This window comes from Coniosporium apollinis (assembly GCF_000281105.1).
Source record: "Coniosporium apollinis CBS 100218 chromosome Unknown supercont1.73, whole genome shotgun sequence".
In the NCBI taxonomy this organism is placed as follows: Eukaryota; Fungi; Ascomycota; class Dothideomycetes; genus Coniosporium; species Coniosporium apollinis.
This window is the reverse complement of record NW_006913335.1, coordinates 41,492-64,122: the sequence shown is the minus strand read 5'-3', so window position 1 is coordinate 64,122 and position 22,631 is coordinate 41,492. Positions and strand designations below refer to the sequence as shown.

General features: G+C 53.3%; 6 protein-coding genes across 6 annotated transcripts; 4 read left to right on the top strand and 2 right to left on the bottom strand.

The window, feature by feature from the left end:
* Positions 1-22: 22 nt before the first annotated feature.
* Positions 23-706, top strand: W97_09016 (glycine cleavage system H protein; the record flags this gene model as incomplete). The annotated part of the gene is made up of 3 exons (XM_007786880.1): positions 23-152; positions 218-280; positions 387-706. The coding sequence occupies 3 exons, from the start codon at positions 23-25 to the stop codon at positions 704-706; spliced, it is 513 nt and encodes a 170-aa protein (XP_007785070.1).
* Positions 707-1,700: 994 nt separating this feature from the next.
* Positions 1,701-4,250, top strand: W97_09015 (uncharacterized protein; the record flags this gene model as incomplete). The annotated part of the gene is made up of 4 exons (XM_007786879.1): positions 1,701-2,096; positions 2,334-2,562; positions 2,644-3,234; positions 3,370-4,250. The coding sequence occupies 4 exons, from the start codon at positions 1,701-1,703 to the stop codon at positions 4,248-4,250; spliced, it is 2,097 nt and encodes a 698-aa protein (XP_007785069.1).
* Positions 4,251-5,409: 1,159 nt separating this feature from the next.
* W97_09014 (uncharacterized protein) lies at positions 5,410-5,890 on the bottom strand (the record flags this gene model as incomplete). Its single annotated transcript, XM_007786878.1, has 2 exons — positions 5,410-5,829; positions 5,888-5,890. 2 exons carry the CDS (start codon positions 5,888-5,890, stop codon positions 5,410-5,412), a joined length of 423 nt encoding a protein of 140 aa, XP_007785068.1.
* Positions 5,891-6,308: 418 nt separating this feature from the next.
* Positions 6,309-7,459, top strand: W97_09013 (uncharacterized protein; the record flags this gene model as incomplete). The annotated part of the gene is made up of 2 exons (XM_007786877.1): positions 6,309-7,188; positions 7,248-7,459. 2 exons carry the CDS (start codon positions 6,309-6,311, stop codon positions 7,457-7,459), a joined length of 1,092 nt encoding a protein of 363 aa, XP_007785067.1.
* Positions 7,460-7,645: 186 nt separating this feature from the next.
* Positions 7,646-12,831, bottom strand: W97_09012 (uncharacterized protein; the record flags this gene model as incomplete). The annotated part of the gene is made up of 5 exons (XM_007786876.1): positions 7,646-7,696; positions 7,749-8,017; positions 8,069-8,224; positions 8,273-12,583; positions 12,648-12,831. 5 exons carry the CDS (start codon positions 12,829-12,831, stop codon positions 7,646-7,648), a joined length of 4,971 nt encoding a protein of 1,656 aa, XP_007785066.1.
* Positions 12,832-13,180: 349 nt separating this feature from the next.
* On the top strand, positions 13,181-22,271 carry W97_09011 (uncharacterized protein; the record flags this gene model as incomplete). The annotated part of the gene is made up of 7 exons (XM_007786875.1): positions 13,181-14,330; positions 14,385-14,712; positions 14,764-15,104; positions 15,158-19,679; positions 19,732-20,122; positions 20,170-21,231; positions 21,279-22,271. 7 exons carry the CDS (start codon positions 13,181-13,183, stop codon positions 22,269-22,271), a joined length of 8,787 nt encoding a protein of 2,928 aa, XP_007785065.1.
* Between the last annotated feature and the right edge of the window lie 360 nt (positions 22,272-22,631).

Here is a 22,631-nt window from a genome sequence, read left to right as displayed (position 1 = left end):
TCAGCCTTCAAATACATATAAAATGGCAGCACGATTGTCAATTGCGCGGGCAGTCTGCCAGATCAGCTCCAGGCGCACTTGCGCGGCGTTTCGGCCCGTCAGAGCGCAGTGGCAGCAGCCGTATTCTCGGTCTTTCTCTTGCTCGATAGCTGGTGCGTTCCCCGCCTCGACGGAGCGGTTGGATGCAGAGGGCGCGGAGACTGACAACGACACGTAGCGCGGGCAAAGAAATACACGGAAGATCACGAATGGATCGAGCTCTCCTCTGACGGCAAGACCGGTACGTCCTACTTCCAGCAGCCCCGCTCCATCTTCCCTCCCAGCAACTTCAATCTCGCTGCAGATTTCAGACAGACCCAGAAGGCACTCAGTTGACACCCCCGCAGGCACCATAGGCATCTCAACCTACGCCGCCAACGCTCTCGGCGACGTCGTCTATGTCGAGCTCCCGACCTCGGACCTCGAAGTCAAAGCCGGCGAAGCCATCGGCGCCGTCGAGTCTGTCAAGTCCGCTTCCGACATCAACTCGCCCGTGTCCGGCAAGATTATCGAGGGGAACAGCGTGCTGGAGGAGAAGCCGGGCACGATTAACAATGATCCTGAGGGCAGCGGGTGGATTGCGAAGATCGAGGTGGCGGATAGTGGGGAGATGGAGAGGCTGATGGATGAGGGGGGTTATAAGGAGTTTACTGAGGGGCTGGAGTAGGTGGGTGGATGGAGTGCTTATGGAGCTGGGAAGCTCGAAGGCCTAGTGTTCTACTCCTTGGAGCCATTCCTTGTCCACGAAGAGATAGAGGACGAGTACCAGCTCACACTGTGCTTGACTGGTTTCAGGAGCGTACATGAGACTCGGTGGAAGTGGGATGCCCCAGAGGCCTTGGCGCAGGATCATCTTGATTCCATTCTGCTGAAAGATGGGATGAGAGCCAAGACTACATTTAGGCAAGCGAGGAGCGTAGCTCTGAAGCATGCGAGAAAACCTAGACATCTCTACGAGGGGAACATTGACAGCAGAACACCCGCGCAAGTCCTGAAGATCCACAATCGAGTAGCATCGTGTTCCGGCTTTCAGCGACTTCACGGTTCCGGGAGCAATAAACGGTTGTTTCATGACCCTTCTGGAGAGACCGCCGAAATACGGCTAGCCGACGACATTAATCACGGTGTTGTGAATTATATCACACCGCGAGCTGCAGGAGAGGAAATGTAAACCGTCATCATAGCGCCCTTAATCATCGGAATTTCTAAGCTCTCTACCGTCTGAGATTTATAGCTACTCAACTTATGCCTAAGCGGCCTGAAGCCTCCCGCGGCCGGATTGACAGTAAGTGTATGTGAACCGCCGTGTGTGGGGTGTAATATTGTTCACAGACGCGTGATTACCTGCAATACCTCATTCAAGCAGTTTTAGAAACAAAGTTATGGATTTCGGCGTACTTCCTCACTGAGCGGTAGATGATCACGTGCCTTCGCGAAACCTGACGCCGCGTTCGTTCGCGAGATCGATCTTGGCGGCGTCACTTCTAGCAGAACCTCGCCTTCACTTTACACCTTGTTGAAACACCATTTATGTTCCTACGCCTTGCTTGATACCCCTCACATTCGACTGTAGATTCACCCACCCCATCATCGATAGCTTCCGCGCTCCTCTAACTAAACCGAAAACCTCATCCACGCGCGGAGGGCGCCTCCGACCTTCAATGGCCCCCGCAACGCCCCTCAGACGCTCCGCGCGGCAAAAACACCAGACCAGACTCGCCTTCACGCCCGTTCCTTCGTCGTCGCCCGCCGCGATAGCCCACCTATCACCCAATGTACGAACGCGCGCCGCCGCCGTAACCCTCAGCGGTTCGCCGAATCTGGCCAAGAGGCGCAAAGTCGCATTCTCAGCCCATGCGGAGGAAGACGGTTCAGAAGATGAGGTGGACCACACACGAGATGCGCGCCATGGTGATGAACTTGCGAAGGGTCTGCCGACGCCTGAGCGCTCCTCACAGGTTAAGAGTTTGGGAAGGCGACATCAGCCGACTGTGGAGTCTGGCAGCGAGAGCGAGGAGGCGCGTGAGGGCGAGCAGGAGGGAGAGTCAGTTAAGAAGGTATGTGGGCTGGTGGGCGGTTTCCTATATTCTAGTCGCTTCGTGGTTTGGGGACGGCCCCTGGTGTATGCAGACATCACTGGTCAATCTCTAGTGTCCTCCTGAATACGAATGGGGGTCTTTCAGGACGATCGCGGATCGCAATGCAATCATCACAGCAGTCGTATATTCTTAGAGCACAGGCTGCTACCTAGCTACAACTAGCCTGCGGTACCGCTGACACCTGCTTCTTCCCAGACGTCGAGACCGTCGGTCAAGCGCAGAATCACCCGGCAAAGCAAGATTAACTTCGACCAACGTCAGAGTGAGGAAGTAGCAGAACACAGACGTGCAGTTCGGTCGATAAACGAAGCAGCCCCGGTACAGGCGAAGACCCGTCTGCGATCAGGACCATTCCGAAGCACTCAGCAGACGATTGAACTGTCCAGCGATAGCGATACATCCTTCTCGGACGTTGACCTACCACGTAAGTCCCCGCTTCCCGCCTTTGTCTGCTTTGTTTGGACGTTCCATACTCCATGCCTCAAACGCTAACCTGTTCATACAGGCGCGGGCAAAGAAGCAAAACGCGATAGTGTTGGTGAAGCCGAGACGAGCGGCGACGATGTCATAATATCCTCGCCGGCGAAGAAGCCTAAGCGCGCGGCTGTACGGAAGGAGAGCTGGGTAATTTCAGACGACAGCGATGCTGAAGCACAAGCCACACCGAAAAGAACAAAACGTCAAGCTGCAAAGGAGAGATCATCCGATGAGGACGACGACGACTTGCCCGCAACACAGCGCAAGCGCAAACAGCCGCCAGTAACCCCACGGCGGAGAAGCAAGCAAGAGGAAGAGGATCTTGAAGAGGACCTGGAGTTTCTCGGCCCATCAGGTGGGCGCTTGAAGAGGAAGCCGGAAAGTAGTCCACGTAAGCCGGTACAATCTGCGAGACAGAAGGCGCTGGAGGCTTTGAAGCGCCGGCGAGCGGGCGACAAAACAGAACCGATTCTGGTGGAATTAGACGATGACTCAGCCGAAGAGGGCAGACGACGTGGACTTTACGACACCGATACTGAGTCGGACGACGGAGAAGATGAGTTGGAGGAAGTCGAGGATGAGAACGAGATCATCGAGACACCGCGGCGAGGCGGACGAAGTAAGCACTAACTACGTTCCTGTCGTTTCTGAGTTCACCCAGGGCTCCCAAACATCTAGAGCGGCCGTGCCACAAGGCAAACGCCATCGACTGCAGGATCTGTGTTTTTGTCCTATGAGTGCTGATGACATCCAGACCGCAACCCCCCTGCTGCCCCCCGAGACGCCGACGCAGGTGACATGTTCCTCCCCGACGAAGACGACGAGGACTGGATCGTCGAAGACGACGAAGACGCTCCCCTCGGCGCCCCCGTAGGCCTCCCCCTACAATTCAGCAACCTAAGCAGGCAGAAGGGCAAAGACCTCTTCAAGTACGTGGTAGAATGGATGGTACAGAAGAAGATCAACCCCGCCTTCGCCATCGACGACGAGATCTACGACCTCGCGTTCCGCAAGTTAGACGACGAGGTCCGAGGACTCGCTGGCTCGAAGTTCACGTCCTCAGCATGGACGCCCGGCTTCACCCAAGCACTCCGAAGTCGTCCTCATATCGTGGTTACGGGAGTTCCCGGGGGTACATCACTGTATGACCACTGTGCAGCCTGCAACCGCAAAAACCATCCGGCGACGTGGCAGATCCAATTTACGGGAAAGCCGTATCACAAGGAGACTCTAGAAGAAGTCGCTGACGATGAAGACTCTGAAGGCGAGACGGACGGCCAGACTTATGACGCCCTAGGACGTGAAGTCCCAGATGAAAGCATCATCTACAACCTCGGCAAAACTTGCAAGCAGAATGCCGAGATCGCCCATACTCTAGAGCACTGGCGGTACCATCTCAATGACTGGGTTGTTACATACCTGAAAGAGGAAGGGTATACCGCGCCGAAGAAAATCGTTGAGCGGGATGAGTGGAGTACGAAGAAGCGACAGAAGTATGCGAATGAGATCGCGGATGAGATGGAGCGGACGGGCGAGATCAAACGGCTCTATCGGGATTATAGGAATGAGGTCAATACTGCGAGGGGTGATAAGCTGGCGGGGTCTGGCAGACAGTTGGAGTTGGACTTTGACTAGTTGGCACACAGGTAATAGGCCATTGGTTTTGATTTTATCGGGACTCGTGATACCAGGAAACTTGGCGTGGTTGACAGTCCGGACATGGCCAGATCGGTGAAGCGATTCATCCTTTGTTCTTTTCTTACATACGACTAATCTCGACCACCGAAGCTATACAGCTGCTTCGAGTGGCTGAGGCCTATATAGCTATTTTCCTGATGATTAAAAGGGGAATTCTGCCCCAAATCGCTCAATATCTTGCCGATAAGAGACTTCCAATCTTCCGAGCGTACAACTCACCTGGACCAAGCTAAAAGCTCACCTGACCAACCAAAAAGTCATCTGATCAACCCCACATACCTTACAACACCACATAATCTATCATCACTTTTTCGCCCGAATTATTTATGATTCCATTAACCACTAACCACTAACCACTAACTACTAAACCCTAACCGCTAACCGCTAACCACTAACCAATTAACCCTAACTAGCTAAAAAAAACATATTTCTAACATGTTTCTATCTTTTTTCTATAGAAAAAGCTTCAAACAAGTTTGGGATACAATAGATTTAAGCTTCCTTTAAACATGTTTTAAGCTTGTTTATATATGTTTTATAGAGAGATAGCAACCGTGCGCTAAGCTCAGCCGACCAAGCCCGTGCCAAGATGACCAACCACCAGGATTCTTGCATTAGCGCCTTGGTCGGCCGAGCTTTTAGCTTGGTCCAGGTGAATTGCGTCCTGCAATCTTCCGATGCTTTAACCCCGGCTTCCGCCATTGCACGGGTAAGCTTACACCGACTCGAAATTAGCTGGCGTGGAGAGCTCAGCAAAGCCACTGCGAATCGTTTTAACGTACATCCAGTAGAATTCGCCGCTTGCCATGATTCGGCCCAGAACTCCTGGGCTGAACCATGTATACAGCCTCAACGTCAACCACAACGCCGTCTTCTGACACATCTGCAAAGTCGCCAAGATCAGCACTTGAGATATACACCCTAGTTCTGGAGACCGTACCTACGTTGTCCACTCCGTGAGAGGCCAGAGCACTTCAGCTCCCCCTACCAGCATCTGATCCACGAAGCTCAGACGTGCCGGTCCGTCTAGCCAGCCTTCCTCCAGCTCACACTATCCATACTTTCCACACCATCCCCCACATTTCTCCCAACCCCATCACCTCGGCAGCCCGCTCCCACCACCACCTCCCCTCGCCGCAGCTCCCAACTGCCCTAACCCTATCCTCGGCGCCTCGACCGGCCCCCGTCCCACCAGCTCCTCAAGCCCCAGATCCCTCCACGCAGCCTCCCGCTTCCGCTGCGTCGCTCTCGTGATCCCAAACGCCGCATGCTGGTCCGGAACCACGTCGTCCTCGTCCTCCGGGTTCAGCGGCTCGTGCTCCGGCGCGACGTAGATGGGTTCGGGGGGCAGGTTGCCGCCCGGTTCGTGGGGGGTGGAGGTGTTGAGGGCGGCGGGGGAGGTCAGGGAGGGGTTGGTGGTGTTTGGGGAGGTGGGGAGCGCGCGTGTGAAGTCTTCGAGGAGGTCGGCGTGGTGGGAGCGGTGGAGGTGGAGGTGGGTGTGGGAGGAGTCGCGGGACTGTAAGGGGGGTGGTTAGCGGGGATAGGTTGGGGGAGAGCAGGGGTTTGGGGCGCACCATCTTGCTCTTGGGATTTAAAGGGGCAGTACGAATTGTTTGAGGGCAAGCTCGAGACGGGGCTGAGATGGTCGCTGTATGTTGCGTGACGAAGTTGTTGGACGTTTCTGAGAGCTTGGACCCTTGTTGTTTGTCGAAGAGCTGCCCCGCGGTGATCCTCAGCCCCACTACGAGCTGCGGAAATTCTTTCCCTCCAGGGCAGCTCCTCAGGAAAAGGCAGCTTGCAGGTGAAATGCGTGTGAATGCTCTTCCGGGCAGCTTAGTCCGCGGTGCAAATTGCTGCAGCTCCATCCGGAGTCAACGAGGGGATTCCAGCTGAGCTCTTAACACAACGGATATACCGATGACAATCATTCCAGACGCTGACCACTTCACAGCTCCCTCCAGCGCGTAGGCAGCTCAACGCCGCAACATAAGTGCAATGTCAGAGAAAAGATACAATATAGCGATAATAGGCTACGGCCTCGCCGCCAAAATCTTCCACATCCCTCATATCCTCCGTGTGCCCTCTCTCAACTTCTACGGCATCGTCCAGCGCCACCCTACCCCTGATAATGACGCCCAAAAAGACTTCCCCGGCATCCAGTCCTGGCGCTCCAGCGACGAGATGCTGGCCGACTCCTCCGTCGACGTCGTAATCGTCACAACCTTACCCGAGAGCCACTTCGCCCTGACCAAAGCCGCGCTCGAGGCAGGCAAACACGTTGTCGTGGAGAAGCCCTTCGTGCCCACCTCCGAAGAAGCAACCGAGCTCTGCCGCCTCGCCGCTTCCAAGGATCTCATCCTCACCGTCTACCAAAACCGGCGCTACGACGCCGACTTCCTGACCCTGCGGCGCCTTCTAGCCGACAACACCCTCGGCCGCATCGTCGAATTCGAAACCCACTTTGACAGACACCAGCCCGCGCGTCCGCAAACATGGCGGCAGACCTCCGCGCCAGGCGTAAGCCAGATCTACGACCTCGGGACGCACCTGCTAGACCAAGCGCTCGTGTGTTTCGGTCTCCCGAAGCGGATCACCGCGTTTATAGGGCATCAGCGCGCGGTGCCGGAGGCGGAGCGGGACGGGTACGCAGCTGATAGCTTTACGGTGCTGTTGCATTATGAGCGGGAGGAGGGGACGATGCTGGTGACGGCGAAGGCGGCGGTGGTGAGCCCGGAGCAGGAGCAGCTGAGGTGTTGGGTCAGGGGTGAGAAGGGCAGTTATAAGAAGTGCTGGCTGGATGTGCAGGAGGAGCAGTTGCACGAAGGGCTGAGACCGGGGGATGAGGGGTTTGGTGTTGAGCCGGAGAGTCGGTGGGGTGAGTAGGGAGTTGCTGTTCTTCTTGAGATTCATCTGGGGAGCTAACGCGGCAGGTAGGCACTTTGACCACGGCCAGAGAGGGTAAGTGTGTCAGCGAAACACACCCCACTGTTGAGCCGGCCACATATGTGGAGTACTACCGTGTATTAGCGAAGGCATTAGCTGGGAAGGGGCCAGTGCCCGTAGACCCAGAACAGAATGCGCAGCTCATCAGGCTGGTGGAATTGGCGATAGAGAGCTCGAAGAGGTGGCGGACGATGGATGTGTAAGCCTGATGAACGCCCACCGTGATGCTGGGAGCTAGTAACATATACGATTGCCCCCGTCATTCAACCTGTCGGATATCGCTTGCATATGCGGTACCCCTATTTGCGAGGACGACAGCGCTCCCAAATGATTTTCATGTCCAAATGCTAGTTAATGCCAAATGCCCTCGCTGTAGATGCTTATGATTTCTACGAGAACATATTTGCGGCCGACTTCTGCGTTGTCTTTGCTTCTTCGTGCTGTCTCACGGTCAGTTTTCAAGTGTCTCGTGATCTTTGTAGGAAGACGAACCTCCAAAAAGTCTGTCGCTGAGATTAAGAGCGTGAATGCGTCCACCAATTCACTCAGATCTCCAACGCCTTCTACTGCGATCCCTCCCACCTTCGCATGTCTCTTGAAGATCGCGACCATGGACGCTCTGTTGTCCTTCAGAAACTGCCTCGCTTGATGCATAGTTTGGCTGTTTTGGGCGCCTCGACTGATTACTACAGCGACGATGACGCGAAGGACGGAGAGCATCAGCTCGAAGAACTTCTTTAATGCTGCTGGATCCTCGATTTCTGATATTGTTAGCGTGACGCGGGGTGATGAGCGAGAGACTGCGAACGTACCAAAACCAATGTCCGGATCAGTAGAGAAGATTTGAGAGTCTTGAACGGACTGGAAGAGGCCGGCATTTAGGACATGAGCCGCACCCAGCCGCGTCTGGGCGATCCGCGCCAGAAGGCTCAAGCTTGCGTGGTAGTACGACAAAAGACCAGGAACATCTATATGAAGTAAGTACATGCTCGTCCCTACGGTCAAGGCCGACGTACCAGCGGCACTCGCGGCTGCCAGGTCGGTTGCGATCGTCTTGATGCTGTCCACCAAAACACCAATGAAGTTGAGCTTAGCAAAAGCCTCGATCATGATCTTCGACTCCTCCTGCACGGCCAAAGAGACCAGCGCCTCGAGCAGTTGCAACGAAGATATCCTGCAGTTTCCCTGCCCCGCATATGCATCATCGCAGGCCACTTCGAAGAGCTTCTCCCCGGACGCCTTCACGACACGGATGCAATGACGCGCAAGGGGCGAGCCTTTAGTGGATGCCTTCACGATACCTTGCAGATATCGGTAGCAGACCTGATAGCAGATCTCTCTAAGGTCTGGGTTTGACACGAGGCAATATGTGCCGCTCAATGCGGTTCGGAACAACTGGAAGAGCCTGTCGTTCGCGAAGTCATCCGCTTTGCTGTTTTCGATCGCAGTGGTCTCCAGGTTTATGTTCTGTATCAGGGATTTGGAAAGCTTGGAGAGCTGTAGTGCAAGGAACGGATCATCAGAGAAGGATTTCTCCAGCTTCGGAATGATCATCTGAACCGCCTGGAGGATGACAGCTGTTTGACTACTCGCTTCGAACTCGCAGCATGCGAGCATGACGGTCATTAATTGAACCCAGGCGCTGATGGCTTCTTCTCTTGCAGCTAAAATCTTGGCTCGCTTGTTCTCTCCGAGAAGGCACAGTAGAATGCTCTGGGCTTCCTCTTGTAACTGATGCTCATCGGCCGGGGTCGAGATTCGTCCAGTCTTTTCAAGCTCTTTAGCACGGAGCGTAAGCAATTCTTCAACACTTCGAAGATCGTACAGCGGTGAATCTGATTCGTCTTTTCTGCAAACGCTGAAGTCGAGACCATCGTAGAATCTTAGAGGCGGTAGTGCGAAAGCGCCGCCTACCTGCAGCTCGACAAAGTCGAAAAGGTCGAAGATACTCGGATTCTGCAGTTGCTCCCCGTCCGGTAGCACGGTGAGGCCCAACAACGTAGATTGGATGCGGGATTTTAATGAAGGCATGCCACTCTGTACCGTCATTCGGAGTTCGCGAGCTACATAATCGTAAAACGCAGCTCGTTGCCGAAGAAACTGTGAGAGGGCGTCTGCCGACTCGGTAAAGAGGAACTCGGGGTCATCGATGACCCTACCATCCCACAACGTGTTGGCAGTGACAGCGATCTGCCGCACCGCTTGGACGAAGAGAAAGTCGGCAGAGCGCAGTTCCGCCATTGTGTACACCGATGACAGAGGAGATTTCCAGAGCTTGGCTATTATGTCTAAGCACCCCTGCTTGACCATCAACCGCCACGACAGAAAAGAGTCCTCATCGGTGTCCGGATATTCCGCTGCCAGTCTTAACAATGCATGGAACAGCGAACTCCCACTTGCAAAGAGACTGTCAGCACTGATATCGACTGTCGTATCGTTACAGGAGAAACCAAGCAGCGCGTGCGCTAAAGTCGGACGGTTCGGTAGAGTTGCTAGGCAGCTATTCAGAAATTCAAGGATGTTCGATTTGATGACGAATCCTGGAGCCGTCGGGCCTGCCTCAAGTTCTCTTGGGTCTAGCTGCATCTCAGCTGTTAGCAATCTAGCTATACGTTCAGCATCGTTATCCTTCTCCAGAATGCCGATGATTTTGCTACGACCAGACCGCCGACCAAATCCTGCGGTTGCGGATGCAGCGAGTTTCCGGGATGATGACAACGTCTCCAGTAGTCTTAACGAGGCTATTGTCAGGTCCTGATGACCGGCACCACAGTAGAGGCCCAGATCGACAACGATGTCCAGATTGTTGAGCACTGCGTCTTCAAAGGACGCTATCGCACTGTTAGACACAGGAGTCTTACGTGCTGTCGATTGAGTCTTGAGCAATGGGCGTATTATGTCAAGATACGTTGCCTGATATTTCATAACGAGGCCCATGACCTCGATACTCCGTAAGAGAGACAAAATCAGGGGCGAATCAGGAGATGCCTTCTGAACTTCAGTGATGTCCTTGTGGGCTGTCGCAAAGAGTGCCGAGAGCACTCTATCATTAAACAGCCACTCCATAGTTCGCGCAAAGGGGTGTAAACGGGCATACTCCAGGAGCGATGAGGCTCCAATCGCAGTGTCGACGGCAACGTTCGATCTGTTTGCGAAGATCACAAGATCTTCGTTGAAAGTCGAAAGACATGTGGTGACGAAGTTTAGACAGTTCCAGCGGAGCACCCGAAGCTGAAAGGCGTCTTCAACATAAGTGGATTGTGAGCCGAAGATCTTGCCAACCACAAGATCAACATAACTGTCAACGCCAGGCATTCGGTACGGACTGCCCAGATGTTCGGGGAAAGGCAGGGCGTCGTTAAGATCCATGTGGTCGGGATACGGAGTAATCAGCGCAATTAGAAGAGTGACGAAAGCATTTGCTTGTTCGAAAAAACGGGAGATAGATTCATGGGCGGATTGCTCTGTCCATGCTGGCGCAACTTGTACATTGCTCGTCCTCGGCAGATTTTGAGTCGGACTAAACCCACAGATCCACTGATCCAAGGTATGCCATAGGCCTTCGCCGATCTCCTGAGTCTTGTTCGTCAACAAAGAAGCCAGTGCAGTAAATGCACCTGCCCAAACCGTCGGATCAGCGGCCCGGGCGCAAAGTTGGAAGAGGATCTCGTGTAGACGGAAAGATGGATTGCTCAGGATAAAGTTGCGAGCATCCGAGCTTCTCCAGCACAAGCGCGCTATGAGACGCAGATAACACTCTAGCATGTAGGGACTTTCGAGTTCTACCTCGGGATTGGCCTGATTCTGCGCGTTGACATAAAGATGCGTAGAAGCTGCTGAGTGTCTTTCTCCGGTCCCTGAAGCGTAATGTTGCAGCTCTGAAAATATCTGCGTCCAGCTCATGGTGGACTTCTGCCTCAGCTTGCCAGGGGCGGATGCCACTTCCTGAAGCAGAAATCCGTGCGCAGCGTCCGCCAGTTCCTCACTATCGGCAATGGCGCGTAGCATCTCGGAGAAGGCAGCGGCACGGGGTGTTGTTTGTCTCTTTGCGGCCCACTGCAGAAATCCGTACAAGTTACTTTCCGGCTCAACCAAGAACGGTGCAGCGGCGTCGGGCCAACCCTCAAATGCATGAGCAATGATTATCAGAAAGCGCTCCAGATGGTATACAGAGTCTTGCTGAAACTGCAGCATTGCATTCCTCCTCAGGTCGTCCTCGTCAACCTTGAGCTTTCGCAGCGTATCAGGCATGTTGGTAATGAAGCCTATGATGAACGCTTGCAGTTGTTGCATGACCAGAAGGTGGAAGTGGTCGGATGCGCTAATGGTGTCAGCGGGTAACGCGAATGATTCGTGAAGTATGATCCTCATGAGTCCGGCCTTCGTTGGCTCGGCCCATTTGTGCGGCATAATGTCCCGAGTGGCGGAAAGCATAAAGTGGAAAGCGCCGTCCTTGAGAGCATCAAGGAAGAGAGCTGAACGACCTTCCGCCTCAGCCTCTAAATCCACGCCTTGTAACGGTGATCCGACGGGGTTGTCGAGGTACCTCCCGCTGTACTCCGCAAGCCACCATACAACCGTCGCAGCACGGAAATTTCTCAGAGCCCAGGAGTCACCGTCCCTCGTTATGGTTTCATGCAGAGATCGGGCGTCACGGAGTGAGCATGCGTCCTTGGAAGAAATGATCCTGTCAATTAAACAGATGAGAACCGGGATGTAGTGTATCAGAATGAGGTCGTATCTGTCCAGTTTTTGAAGCGTTGGGAGTAGAAACCGAAAATCGTCGACATTGGCGTAGCCGCACTTCACAAGGTCCGTGGCAATAGCGGCGAGAGACTCATGCTGCCTGGTCAAACTCGTGCGCTGGAAGTCATAAATCTCTGCCATTTCCGGCGACGGCGCTTGCCCAATTATCGACGCGCTTTGTATTCTTTCCGCAAGTTGTTGCAACCATTCACGTATCTCTCCTAGGCTAGATATGCATTTTCGCCAGTACCGTGACGCACTCTCACGCTGGCCGTTCTTCCCACTGGCTATTTTCTCCACATACTCCTTGAAAGCCTGTTGAATGCTCTCATCTCTGTCTTCGTCTATTGATAGCGCGACGACTAGTCGCAAGCATTCGAGGAGAAATTGTCTGCGCTTGTGGAAGCGGATAATGGAGGTCGTGAGGGGGGATCTGTCGAGTTCTTGGGCATCTTCCTGGGCCGCCAAATAGAGTTTTGCGGATTCTAGCTCGTCAAGGTCGAGGGCGTCGGCGACCTGTATAGTCTCCTGCTTGAACTCTTCGTTGACGGAATACTCTACATCGTCAAGCCGTATCGTTCCTTCCGTGGTTGTAAGGTCAGCGCAGCACGAACAGGTGGTGGGTATGGAAGGGATCTCTCGTACCAGACGCGAGCGTTCGACGACTGTTGTCATCTTTCCGCGGCCTGTCGAGCAGTTTCCGAAACTCTTCTACTCGTGCCTCAAGCTCCAAAGAGAGCCGATCAATGGTTGGCAACCGTGACTCTGTGAAAGCCAGCAAGTCCTGGTGAAGCCCCTGCAGCGCCTCCAAGCTGTCAGTACCGGCCATGGTACTAGAGCTGACAGACTGGGGTCGCTGCGCGTATCGCAGGTCGTGGTGTTTACGGTTTAAAGAAAACCGTCTAGCGGAGATCGCGAGAGCTTCAGACGCGAGAGCTCGCTCCGCCGACAATTCGCCGGATCCATTTTCACCACACCTCTCCGCAACACAAGCTACTCGAGAACCGTCTTAGCCTCAAGGTATTTGCGGGGGCCGGCCGCCTGTCAACACTGCAGCACCTCACTGTGGTGAACAGCTTGTAATCCACCTTTGGCTGCTCTTCTCTAGAATGTCATGAGATGAGTTGTCTGTTCAAAGGACGCCGAGCTTGCTAATACTGGGGGCGTCTATCGGCAACATGGGAGAAGTCAACATCGCGAGCGCTTTAGACTGTATAAAGGCGTCGACAGCCAAGAGCCAGACGGAAGGCCTAAACGATCTGAAGCACATCCTTAGTCACAACCGCCGGAGTGCCAAAGTCGACGACGTGAAAGGAGACTCATGGCATACCATCTACGAAACCCTGTTCCGTTTCATTACTTCCGAAAGATCCACGTATATGAAAGAATCCAGGAGTACTAGAAAAAGTGCCTCCGAAACGCGTCTTTCCTTGGGTGCAGAAGTTCTTCGTCTTGTTGTGGAGGTCCACGTATGCAAGTTGCGGACGAAAACACTCAAGTCACTGCTCGATCACATCTTGCAGTCGTTGCCTACCCCAAGAGGCGGCTTTTGCAAGCCGCTGAGCTTGAACTATACGAGATGTCTAAGGATCATACTCGAATTCCAGCCCCACGTGGAGCACCTGTCTAACAGCGACTGGAAAGCAATTGCAAACTTCTGCTTAGAAGCGATAGCGTCCTTATGCGGTATAACAGCGGCTAGCGGCAATCATGACGGCAACGAGAGTCCCGCTTCACGGACTCCAGATGCCTCTGCGCGCACATCGAGATCGGGAACGCGTGAGCCTACCAACAGCGAGAGGGGCGGCGGCGATTCAAAGGGACTCTTAGAGGAACTGACCGGCTGCGTACGGCAGCTTACACGTGCGCCGAATGCGCCTGTTCTCGACAGTGCCCAGCAGCTACTTGCGACGCTCATCGGCTTTCTCAAATCGACGAAGTCGGTAGGGGGACCGCAAACTGATGCTTTTGCCGCTATCAATTCCGTGCTTGCGAGGACGTCCTATGAGTCCGTGAAAACGACGCAAGGTGCTATTCAAGAACTCGTTCCTATCATCAAAGATACATGGTCAACAAAATTATCCACTGTAAAAGATGAGATGTTGATCACTTTAATTCACGGAAAGAGCCATATCGAGGCACTGTTCCGTCAATCCGGTAACGAGCTTTTCCGACGCCATATTGAAAACCTTCTTGAAACAATACAAGTTGAGTACGTCAGACGTCAGGACAGCAAGGATCTCCTGCAGCTTGATGACTTGCGGCTCGAGTCTTCATATTCGCGGAAGCCCGGTCAGATTAGCCTTAAGACTGCTGCATTTTCATTGCGTTCCGATATTGCTCACGCAGGCAACTCACGTGCAGAAAGCAGCTTTCGGCCAGAGAGCCATTGGATGATTGTATTCTTCATTGCTTTCTTCGCGACACTCCTCGATGGCGAACGGGCCAAAGCCGAGCAACAATGGGTAGGAAATGAACGGGACCCTAAGAGGAAGAGGCCACGTCTCTCTCTCTTCCTTGACGACTATTTCCGTCAATTGTCCGATCCGCACCCCTCTGGCAAGATCTCCGCGTTGCAATTCATCACCTTCATAGCGCATCTTGCACCCTTAGATGAGGACAGGATGCTCGATGTGCTTGACAAATTGGTCGCGCACGTAGGTGACGAGAAGGGCACAGTATCGGCCTGGGCCATGCTTGCGTTAGCAAAGTGAGTTGGTCCATGTTTGAGACAGTGGACAATACTGACAGGCCCTACCAGCTGTGCGTTTCAGAAGGCAGCAAGCACTCCATCTGTCGCCACTGTGTGGGTGACTGCTTGGCAGATGGCTGCCAAGGCGATTTCAGCAGTGTCTTCTTGTAGAGCCGCGTGCCACTTGATGGACATCCTGCTACGACTGAAGCTCGTGAACTACGCTGTTGTGGCAGAGCAGCTAGACGCAACAATAACGTCCAGTGAGCTCAATGGACCTGCGGTACTTGCCGAGTCGACTGCGTCCTTGTGGGAGACCATGATCTTCATAAGAGAATCTCACAACCCCGGTCTCTTTGGCGTGACTGCTGAGCGGGCTTTACACTGGCTATTCGGCAAATGGACTCCTAGTACGTACATGTGATGTTCTACTCAGCCCCTCACAAGCTGAATGATGATACAGGCAACTTCGCAGACAGGTTGTACATACAGCAGAACTCGCAGCATTGCGGACCGGCCGATATCCTCAGGGTTCTGTTTGCATGCACGAATCGGGCGTGGACCCGAGATGCGGAGCCCCAAGTCGTGGTCCTTGGGCCTATCGCACAAGCCTGGTCGTATTGTTCTCACTACGCAGGCCTTTTGGCCTATCTTCTCCTGTCCACCTCGCAATCTAGTTTCCAGCGCTGCGTGGAAGATCCTCAGATCGGCTCGCGGACCGCATCGCCCCAAGCAGGACAAGGATCACTCGCGCAGGACACGTTGGTCCTCGAATACTGCAGCGCGGAAGCCGACAAGACTAGACAAAAATGGCGCGAGTGGGTCATTGAGAAGCCACAGAACATCAGTGTTGATATGGTTCACTCGGTTGTTGGTCTCTGCATTGTGAACTCTTTCGTGTCAAGTCTCTCCGACAGCCGAAATGCCCGCCGCTGCGAGGACCTCAAGCGTGTCACGAACACAGTAATAGAGACCGTTACTGGTTTTGCCTCTCGGCACGATTGCAAGCAACAAAGCGTCGACACAATGCTTGAGATCGCCGCTCAATACCTTCCTGACATCCGACATATCGAGAGTCTTGATCGGGCCTTCCTGGCGAAGACAGGTATGTCTTCATTCGTGTTGCACCTTACCACTGCTCTCGAAGACCGTCGGAAATTTGAAGACTCTCCCGGTGGCCACGCTGTAGACGACGATTTCATGGACATTGATAATGGTTTCGGATCTCAGCAGAGTCAGAAAGCTTCCCAGCGGGAGACACGCGGCGGCCCTCGTCATATTTGGGCGGCTCAAAGCGACATTGTATCTCTCCGTTCATCTGTCTCAGCCTATATGAAGCTCTTGTCGATAGCGCTCGAACCCATAGGAAGCAGTGTCAGCAGTAGTACTGTACCTGCCGTTTTCATAGAGCATCTATTATCATTGCCTGCGGCAGATATTCTCGCGTGTCGTCCATTCCTCGCAGCTCTATTGTCGTCACCGCTCAGGGTGAACACAGAAAACTCTGAATACCTCTTGGAAAAGATTGGCACAAGCTTCTTATCTACTTATGACTACGAGAGGTGCGAGTTGGCCATGGCCCTGAGTCTCGACATCATGGCAGGTATCCTACCGCTTTGGTCAGATCCAGCGCACAGTGCGCTCAATGAGCTCGGTGGAGACCTGTATGAGTGGTTTGTCAACACAGCGCTCAAAACAGGCATTTCATCGCCGAATGTTCAAATCGCCATGACCCGAATATTCCATGGACTTCTGAAATACAACCCCGGCTATGGACAAGCCTCGGCCCTACCCTCCGTGCGCACCAGCCTTTTCAGTCTTTTGCAAGAGGGGGATATCACCGTCAAGTACTGTGTTGCCCAAAACCTATCCGAGGTTTTCAAGCTGTTCATCCTCGCCAAGCACGATGCAATCTTCGATGATGTTAATAGCAGTCTACCGAAAGAGTATGACTGGCATGAAGGTATCGCACTTCGTCTGCTTGTGCTTTCGCGTCTCGGTTCAAAGTGGCACACTCTCTTACGCCGCTGTGTGTATCACATTTTTGAAACCGCTGGTATGGTCAGAGACTCTGCGGTCCATGCGGCCCACTGCATTGGCGAAATCTCAGATTCTCTGCACCTAGAATCTCCGCAAGCTCTTTTTAGGATGTTCGCGCAACAACTTCTTTATACATGGCTCGAAGGATCACAGCCGATTGCTACCGTTCCTTATGAGATATTCCGTTACGCCACCTTATCAGCTTTGCTATACGACTCAGAGGAGGAAGCCATCGCCCAGCTCATCATCCGGGGGAACGATAAAGATATAGGAGCATTTACGGACAGTATCAAAGCTTCAGTTGACGTCGTGCTTCAACGACGGTTCGGCAAGGCTGCGGCGTACAGCATTTCTTGGGATACCTGTTACGGGGTTTCACGAGACAAGGCAGCGCCAAGCTGTGAAGCCCGTCTTCGCACTTACATCGGCCAGGAGCGGTATATCAACCTCATCCACAAGTGGTTTCCGTACATTCTCGGTATCATATTTGTCTCTGCAGAGCAGGAAGACCAGGTTGAGAAGGCGTTTGCAAAGCGAACCACTTTCGATCACGCGGCCGGAATTCTGAAAACCATGAAAGCCATCAGCTCCTCCGCGACTCTTCTGCCCGCGAACCAACAGCCGTCGTTCAATTCCAAATATTTACTCGAGCAGATAGAGCGAGTATGTCGTCGCATGGCATATGATCCTGTTAGCTTTTGGACGCCAGAGATCTACGTCTATGTATTGCGGATGCTACTCGACAATATCCACCCGGCGTTGGGTTCCCTCCACGCTTGCTCCATCATCCGCAAAATCCGAGTCTTGGTTTCTTTAGCCGGAAAAGTTGCGCTTGCAGGATATCCTTTGCAGGCGTGTCTCCACGCTTTGCGGCCCTTCGTCACTGACGGACAGTGCGCAGATGACGCTTTGGGCATTGTGCAGTACCTGTTGGAGCATGGCCGCTCATCTCTCACCGTCAATATCTCCTTCATCAGCGGCATCGCTCTTTCCTCCTTGATTTCCCTGCGAGCGTTCTTGGACTCTTCGCAAGACAGCACTACACAAGAGAGCCAGCACGTGGCTACATTGAGCAAGGTGCAGACTTTTCACGACTGGTTGGCTGCATACGTTACGTCCTTGGAATCGGCTCAGTCCGATGGCATGAACGGCGAAGGCGATGAACGCACGTCCCGCAGGTCGTTTCTATCTCTTATACAGGCCGCCTGCAACGCTCGAGCGCAGGGCAACGCCTTTAGAGGCTCAGCAGAAAGCCAGTTGCTATTGGAGCTTTTGAATGACGAGAAAAGCGGCCGGCGCCTTCTAAGCGCGCCTTCGCACGAGCTCGCCCTTAACTTGCTATGTCATGACTTCCAGGTACCCCAGTCTTACAGAGATGATGTACTGGGAGTCGACGATGCAGCGGCAAGATATGCGGTTCAGGTGTGGAAATCTTGTCAGCGCACTGGAGCAAGCAGAAGCTATCTTTTGTGGGCGGCGAGAGTGATCGGACGCGCTCACAGCGCCAATGGGGATTTGCAACGTGGTCTTCGAAACGCTGTTACCTCATCCATAAATGGAATCAGGATGACCAGCACAGTAACGGATAGCTCAGTAACGTCCATCGTTCGGATTGTTTCAACATATTTGCTCAGCGATGTCCCTTTGGAAGTGCAGTTGGCAGAGCGTACTTTGCGCTCGGTGTTATCCAATGCCAAGTCAGCAGAAATGGTCTCAGAAGTGGAAGAATCACTCTCTCGAGATATAGTTTCAGCGCTGTCGATGCCCGATCCTGGCAATCCTCAGCGACCAACATCATCAGGACTGAAGCTTGAGCAGGTTGCTCAATATCAGCCATCGATGCCTTACGACTCCTGGATCCGTCAGCTCGTCCTCACAGTGATTCTATCCGCTGGCCATGATGCAGTCATCGGGTCACTTCCAGACATCATCTCCGGGATTGCTGGCCTGGCAGAGCGGCTGTTCCCGTATGTTCTCCATGTTGTCCTTATGCAAGAGTTAGAAGGTGAGCAAACGGTACGTCCGGTGGTTTCCGCAGCCTGTCAAGAATGGTTTCGACACGCCGATACCATAACGGCACCCTACATTCGGGTTTTTCTGGATGTTATCCTGTATCTCCGCACACAGCCTCTACCTCGTGAAGCTACTCGGGCAGATCGTGACCGTTGGCTTGAGCTCAATTACCTTGAAGCAGCTCATGCGGCAGCCGAATGCGGCATGTATACGGCATCTTTGATGTTCGCCGAGATCTACGTCTCACCCCCTGTGCGCAATACAAAGCGTTCGTCAACGGCGTTCGTTCAGCCATCGCTCCCAACCGAACTCCAACTGTCCATCTATAAGAACATCGACGAGCCGGATTCATACTATGGTGTTCGACAACCGCCGAGCCTCTCTACAGTTCTAGATCGGCTCGATTACGAAGGCGAGGGATTTAAAGGCGTACTGTTCCGGAGCGCTCGCGTCGATAGCCAGATGCGCCGTCTCAATCACGCTCTACCGGCTGACTCCCAAGGCCTTGTCAGCTCATTGACAATGCTCAACCTTAACAACCTAACGTACTCATTGCTCACCCAAGAAAGACCCGGTGATTCTGGAAGCGACATGACGAACAGCCTGTTACATGCCGCACGGAAGCTGGAACAGTGGGACCTCAGAGCACCGGAGACAGACCGTGCCGAATCAGCTACCATATTTAGGGCATTCCAAGGGCTCAGTACTGCTGCAGACATATCGAGCACGCGGAACTGCCTCGACCGCAGTTTTATCGAGGCCTTAAGCAGGACTACTGAAACCAGCATCAATGCGCGATCCATGCAATCCGCTCTGCGTACTCTGGCAGTGCTAGCGGAGGCCGACGACGTGATGAGCTCCCGCGACGCACACGACCTGGATGAGACGTGGCAAAGGTTGCGCTCCCGGGAGCATTGGATGGATACAGGCCGGTAAGTCCCACTACGCTACACTTCCCAGTGAACATACGTTGACAATCAGAAGCTACGAGGATGTTAGCGCCATTGCTTCTTGCCGCGAAACACTCTTCAGCTTACTCAGTAGCAGCTCACAGCTCCAAAACATCATCCATACGGCCCCAAAAGAAACACGAGCTATCGAAGTTGAATGCCTACTTTCATCATCCGCTCTTGCTAGGAAGCACGGTGCATTACAAGATGCGTTGGCCAGTGCAACTTACCTTGCGGACCTCGTACCTGACTGCGCGAAAGTCGGTATGATCGTAGAAGCCACAGCTCAATATGAAGCCGCAAAAGTTTTGTGGGACCAGGGCGAGCAAACAACGTCGATCGGTATCCTCCAACAGCTCGATGCCGACCTTGAATCAAAGCATAAGGACTCGGCTGTGAGGAGGTCAAGTTTACTTGCAATGCTGGTAAGCCTGATCTTTGTGTATTGATACACACATACTGATGCCACCAGGGACACCATATGGCGGAAGCGCGGATGAAGAAACCAGACGAAGTGACGAAAGACTATCTGATTCCAGCCATTAAGGAACTCAATGGTCAAACACAAGGCCGTGAAGCCGGACAAGTCTTCCATGAGTTTGCATCCTTCTGTGATAAGCAACTCCAAAGTCCCGAAGCGCTAGAAGATCTTGCCCGTATGCAAAAGATGAGAGACAAGAAAGAGAGCGAGGCGAAGGAGTACGACAGGGCATCTAAGTCCGCGAAGACGCCAAGAGAGAAGGACCACTACCGACAAGCTTACAAGAAAGCCAAGAGATGGCTCGAGATTGATTCTGAGGAATTTCAGAAGATGCGCGCAAATAGAGAGGACGCGCTACGCCAGAGTCTCGAGAACTATCTGCTGTCCTTGCAAGCCTCAGACGACCACGAGAACGATGTGCTGCGTGTATTCTCCCTCTGGCTCGAGTATTCTGAACAGCAGTTAGCTAATAAGGCCGTGTCGAAACATCTCAATCAAGTGCCCAGCCGCAAGTTTGTTATCCTGATGAACCAGCTTTCCTCCCGCTTGCAAGCAGAGAAAACGGATTTTCAGTCACTACTATCAAAATTGGTGGTAAGGATCTGTGTCGAGCATCCTTACCACGGGATGCACCAGATATACGCCGGAGCCATGCCGCTAGTAAGCAAGGATGACGCAGCGAGATCCAGGAACACAGCGGCAAAGGATATTTCACGCCAGTTGAGGGCTAACAAGCTCGGACACCGCTACTGGACCTTGATACACGAGTCAAACACATGCTATCACGAAGTCGCCTTGCTAAAAGATGACAACTTCAAGATTGGGCGGTCGGCGAAGCTTGAAGATTACGCCCAATCTAGGAAGATGGCACAGAAAGTCCCCACGCTGAAGGTTCCGCCGCCAACGATGCCCATACCTATCCGTGCCGACTGCGACTACAGTACAGTACCAAGAATCACCGCTTTCAAGCCGACAATGACGATCGCCAACGGTCTGAGCATGCCGAAGATCGTTACTGCTGCGGCCTCGGACGGACAATCATACAAACAGCTGGTGAGTGATTTGGGTAGTCGGCCAAGAACAAACTGACTTTCTTGCAGTACAAATCCGGCAACGACGATCTCAGGCAAGACGCTATCATGGAACAAGTCTTTGAGCAAGTCAGCAGGTTACTGAAAAACCATACGGCGACTCGCCTACGGGACCTCCAAATCAGGACCTATAAAGTTCTTCCTCTCAGTGCCCGCACCGGTATCATCGAATTCGTGCAGAACACTACGGCCCTCCACAGCTATCTCATTCCCGCTCACGAGAGATACTATCCGCGAGACTGGAAGGCTACGAGGTGTCGGGAGGCAATATCAGAAGCCGGCAACCACACGAATGAGACTCGTATCAAGACTTTCAGACATGTCATGGCCAATTTCACACCAGTCATGAGATATTTCTTCCTTGAGCGCTTCGAGGATCCGGATGACTGGTTCGCTAGGCGTCTGGCCTACACCCGCAGTACGGCCGCCATTTCCATCTTGGGCTATGTATTAGGTCTGGGCGACCGGCATTGTCACAACATATTGCTCGACGAGAAAAGCGGAGAGGTGATACACATCGATTTAGGCGTTGCATTCGAGGCAGGCCGCGTGCTTCCAGTCCCCGAAGTCGTCCCATTCCGCCTGACCAGAGATCTAGTCGACGGCATGGGTTATATGGGCGTCGAAGGTGTGTTCCGCCGTTGCTGTGAGTTTACGCTGGAGACGCTTCGAGAGGAGCGAGAGGGTATCATGACGCTGCTCAACGTTCTGCGCTACGACCCACTGTACAACTGGACGGTCTCCGCGACAAAAGCGAAGCGGATGCAGCAGGGAGAAGAGACGGAGAACCCGCCTCCAGTTGACGAGCTGGTGGACCACTCGTCGAAGAAAGAGGAGGATGAGGCTGGTGAAGCCGGCAGAGCTCTCTCAGTGGTGGAGAGGAAACTGTCGAGACACTTGAGCGCTCAGGCTATGGTCAGTGAGCTCATTCAGCAGGCAACTGATGAACGAAATCTGGCAATGCTCTATTGTGGTAAGTCGGGCTATGACCATCTGTTCTAGCACAGCCATGCTAACTGTAAGCAGGATGGGCGGCGTACGTTTGATACCCCACTACACGTTGTGCAGGGCGTTTCATGCGCAATTTTGATTATTATATTGTTCATACCGCGATCGTTTTCCATTGCAAATATTCTCCGCGGCGTATATACCTTGGGGGCAATGTACATTTAACATTCAGGGAGATGGCAACGCTGCATTTTGTCATCCAAAGGTTCCGGGACCAACTATTGTGCATCAGTTGCAGTGCACTGTCTAATCGCCTCACTTCGAGTTTGGCACTTGACATTCCATCTTATTGACTACCTAACGAACGCGACCGGCAAGGTCATGAAGTGCTGCTGTTAATTTGTGCGTAAGCCC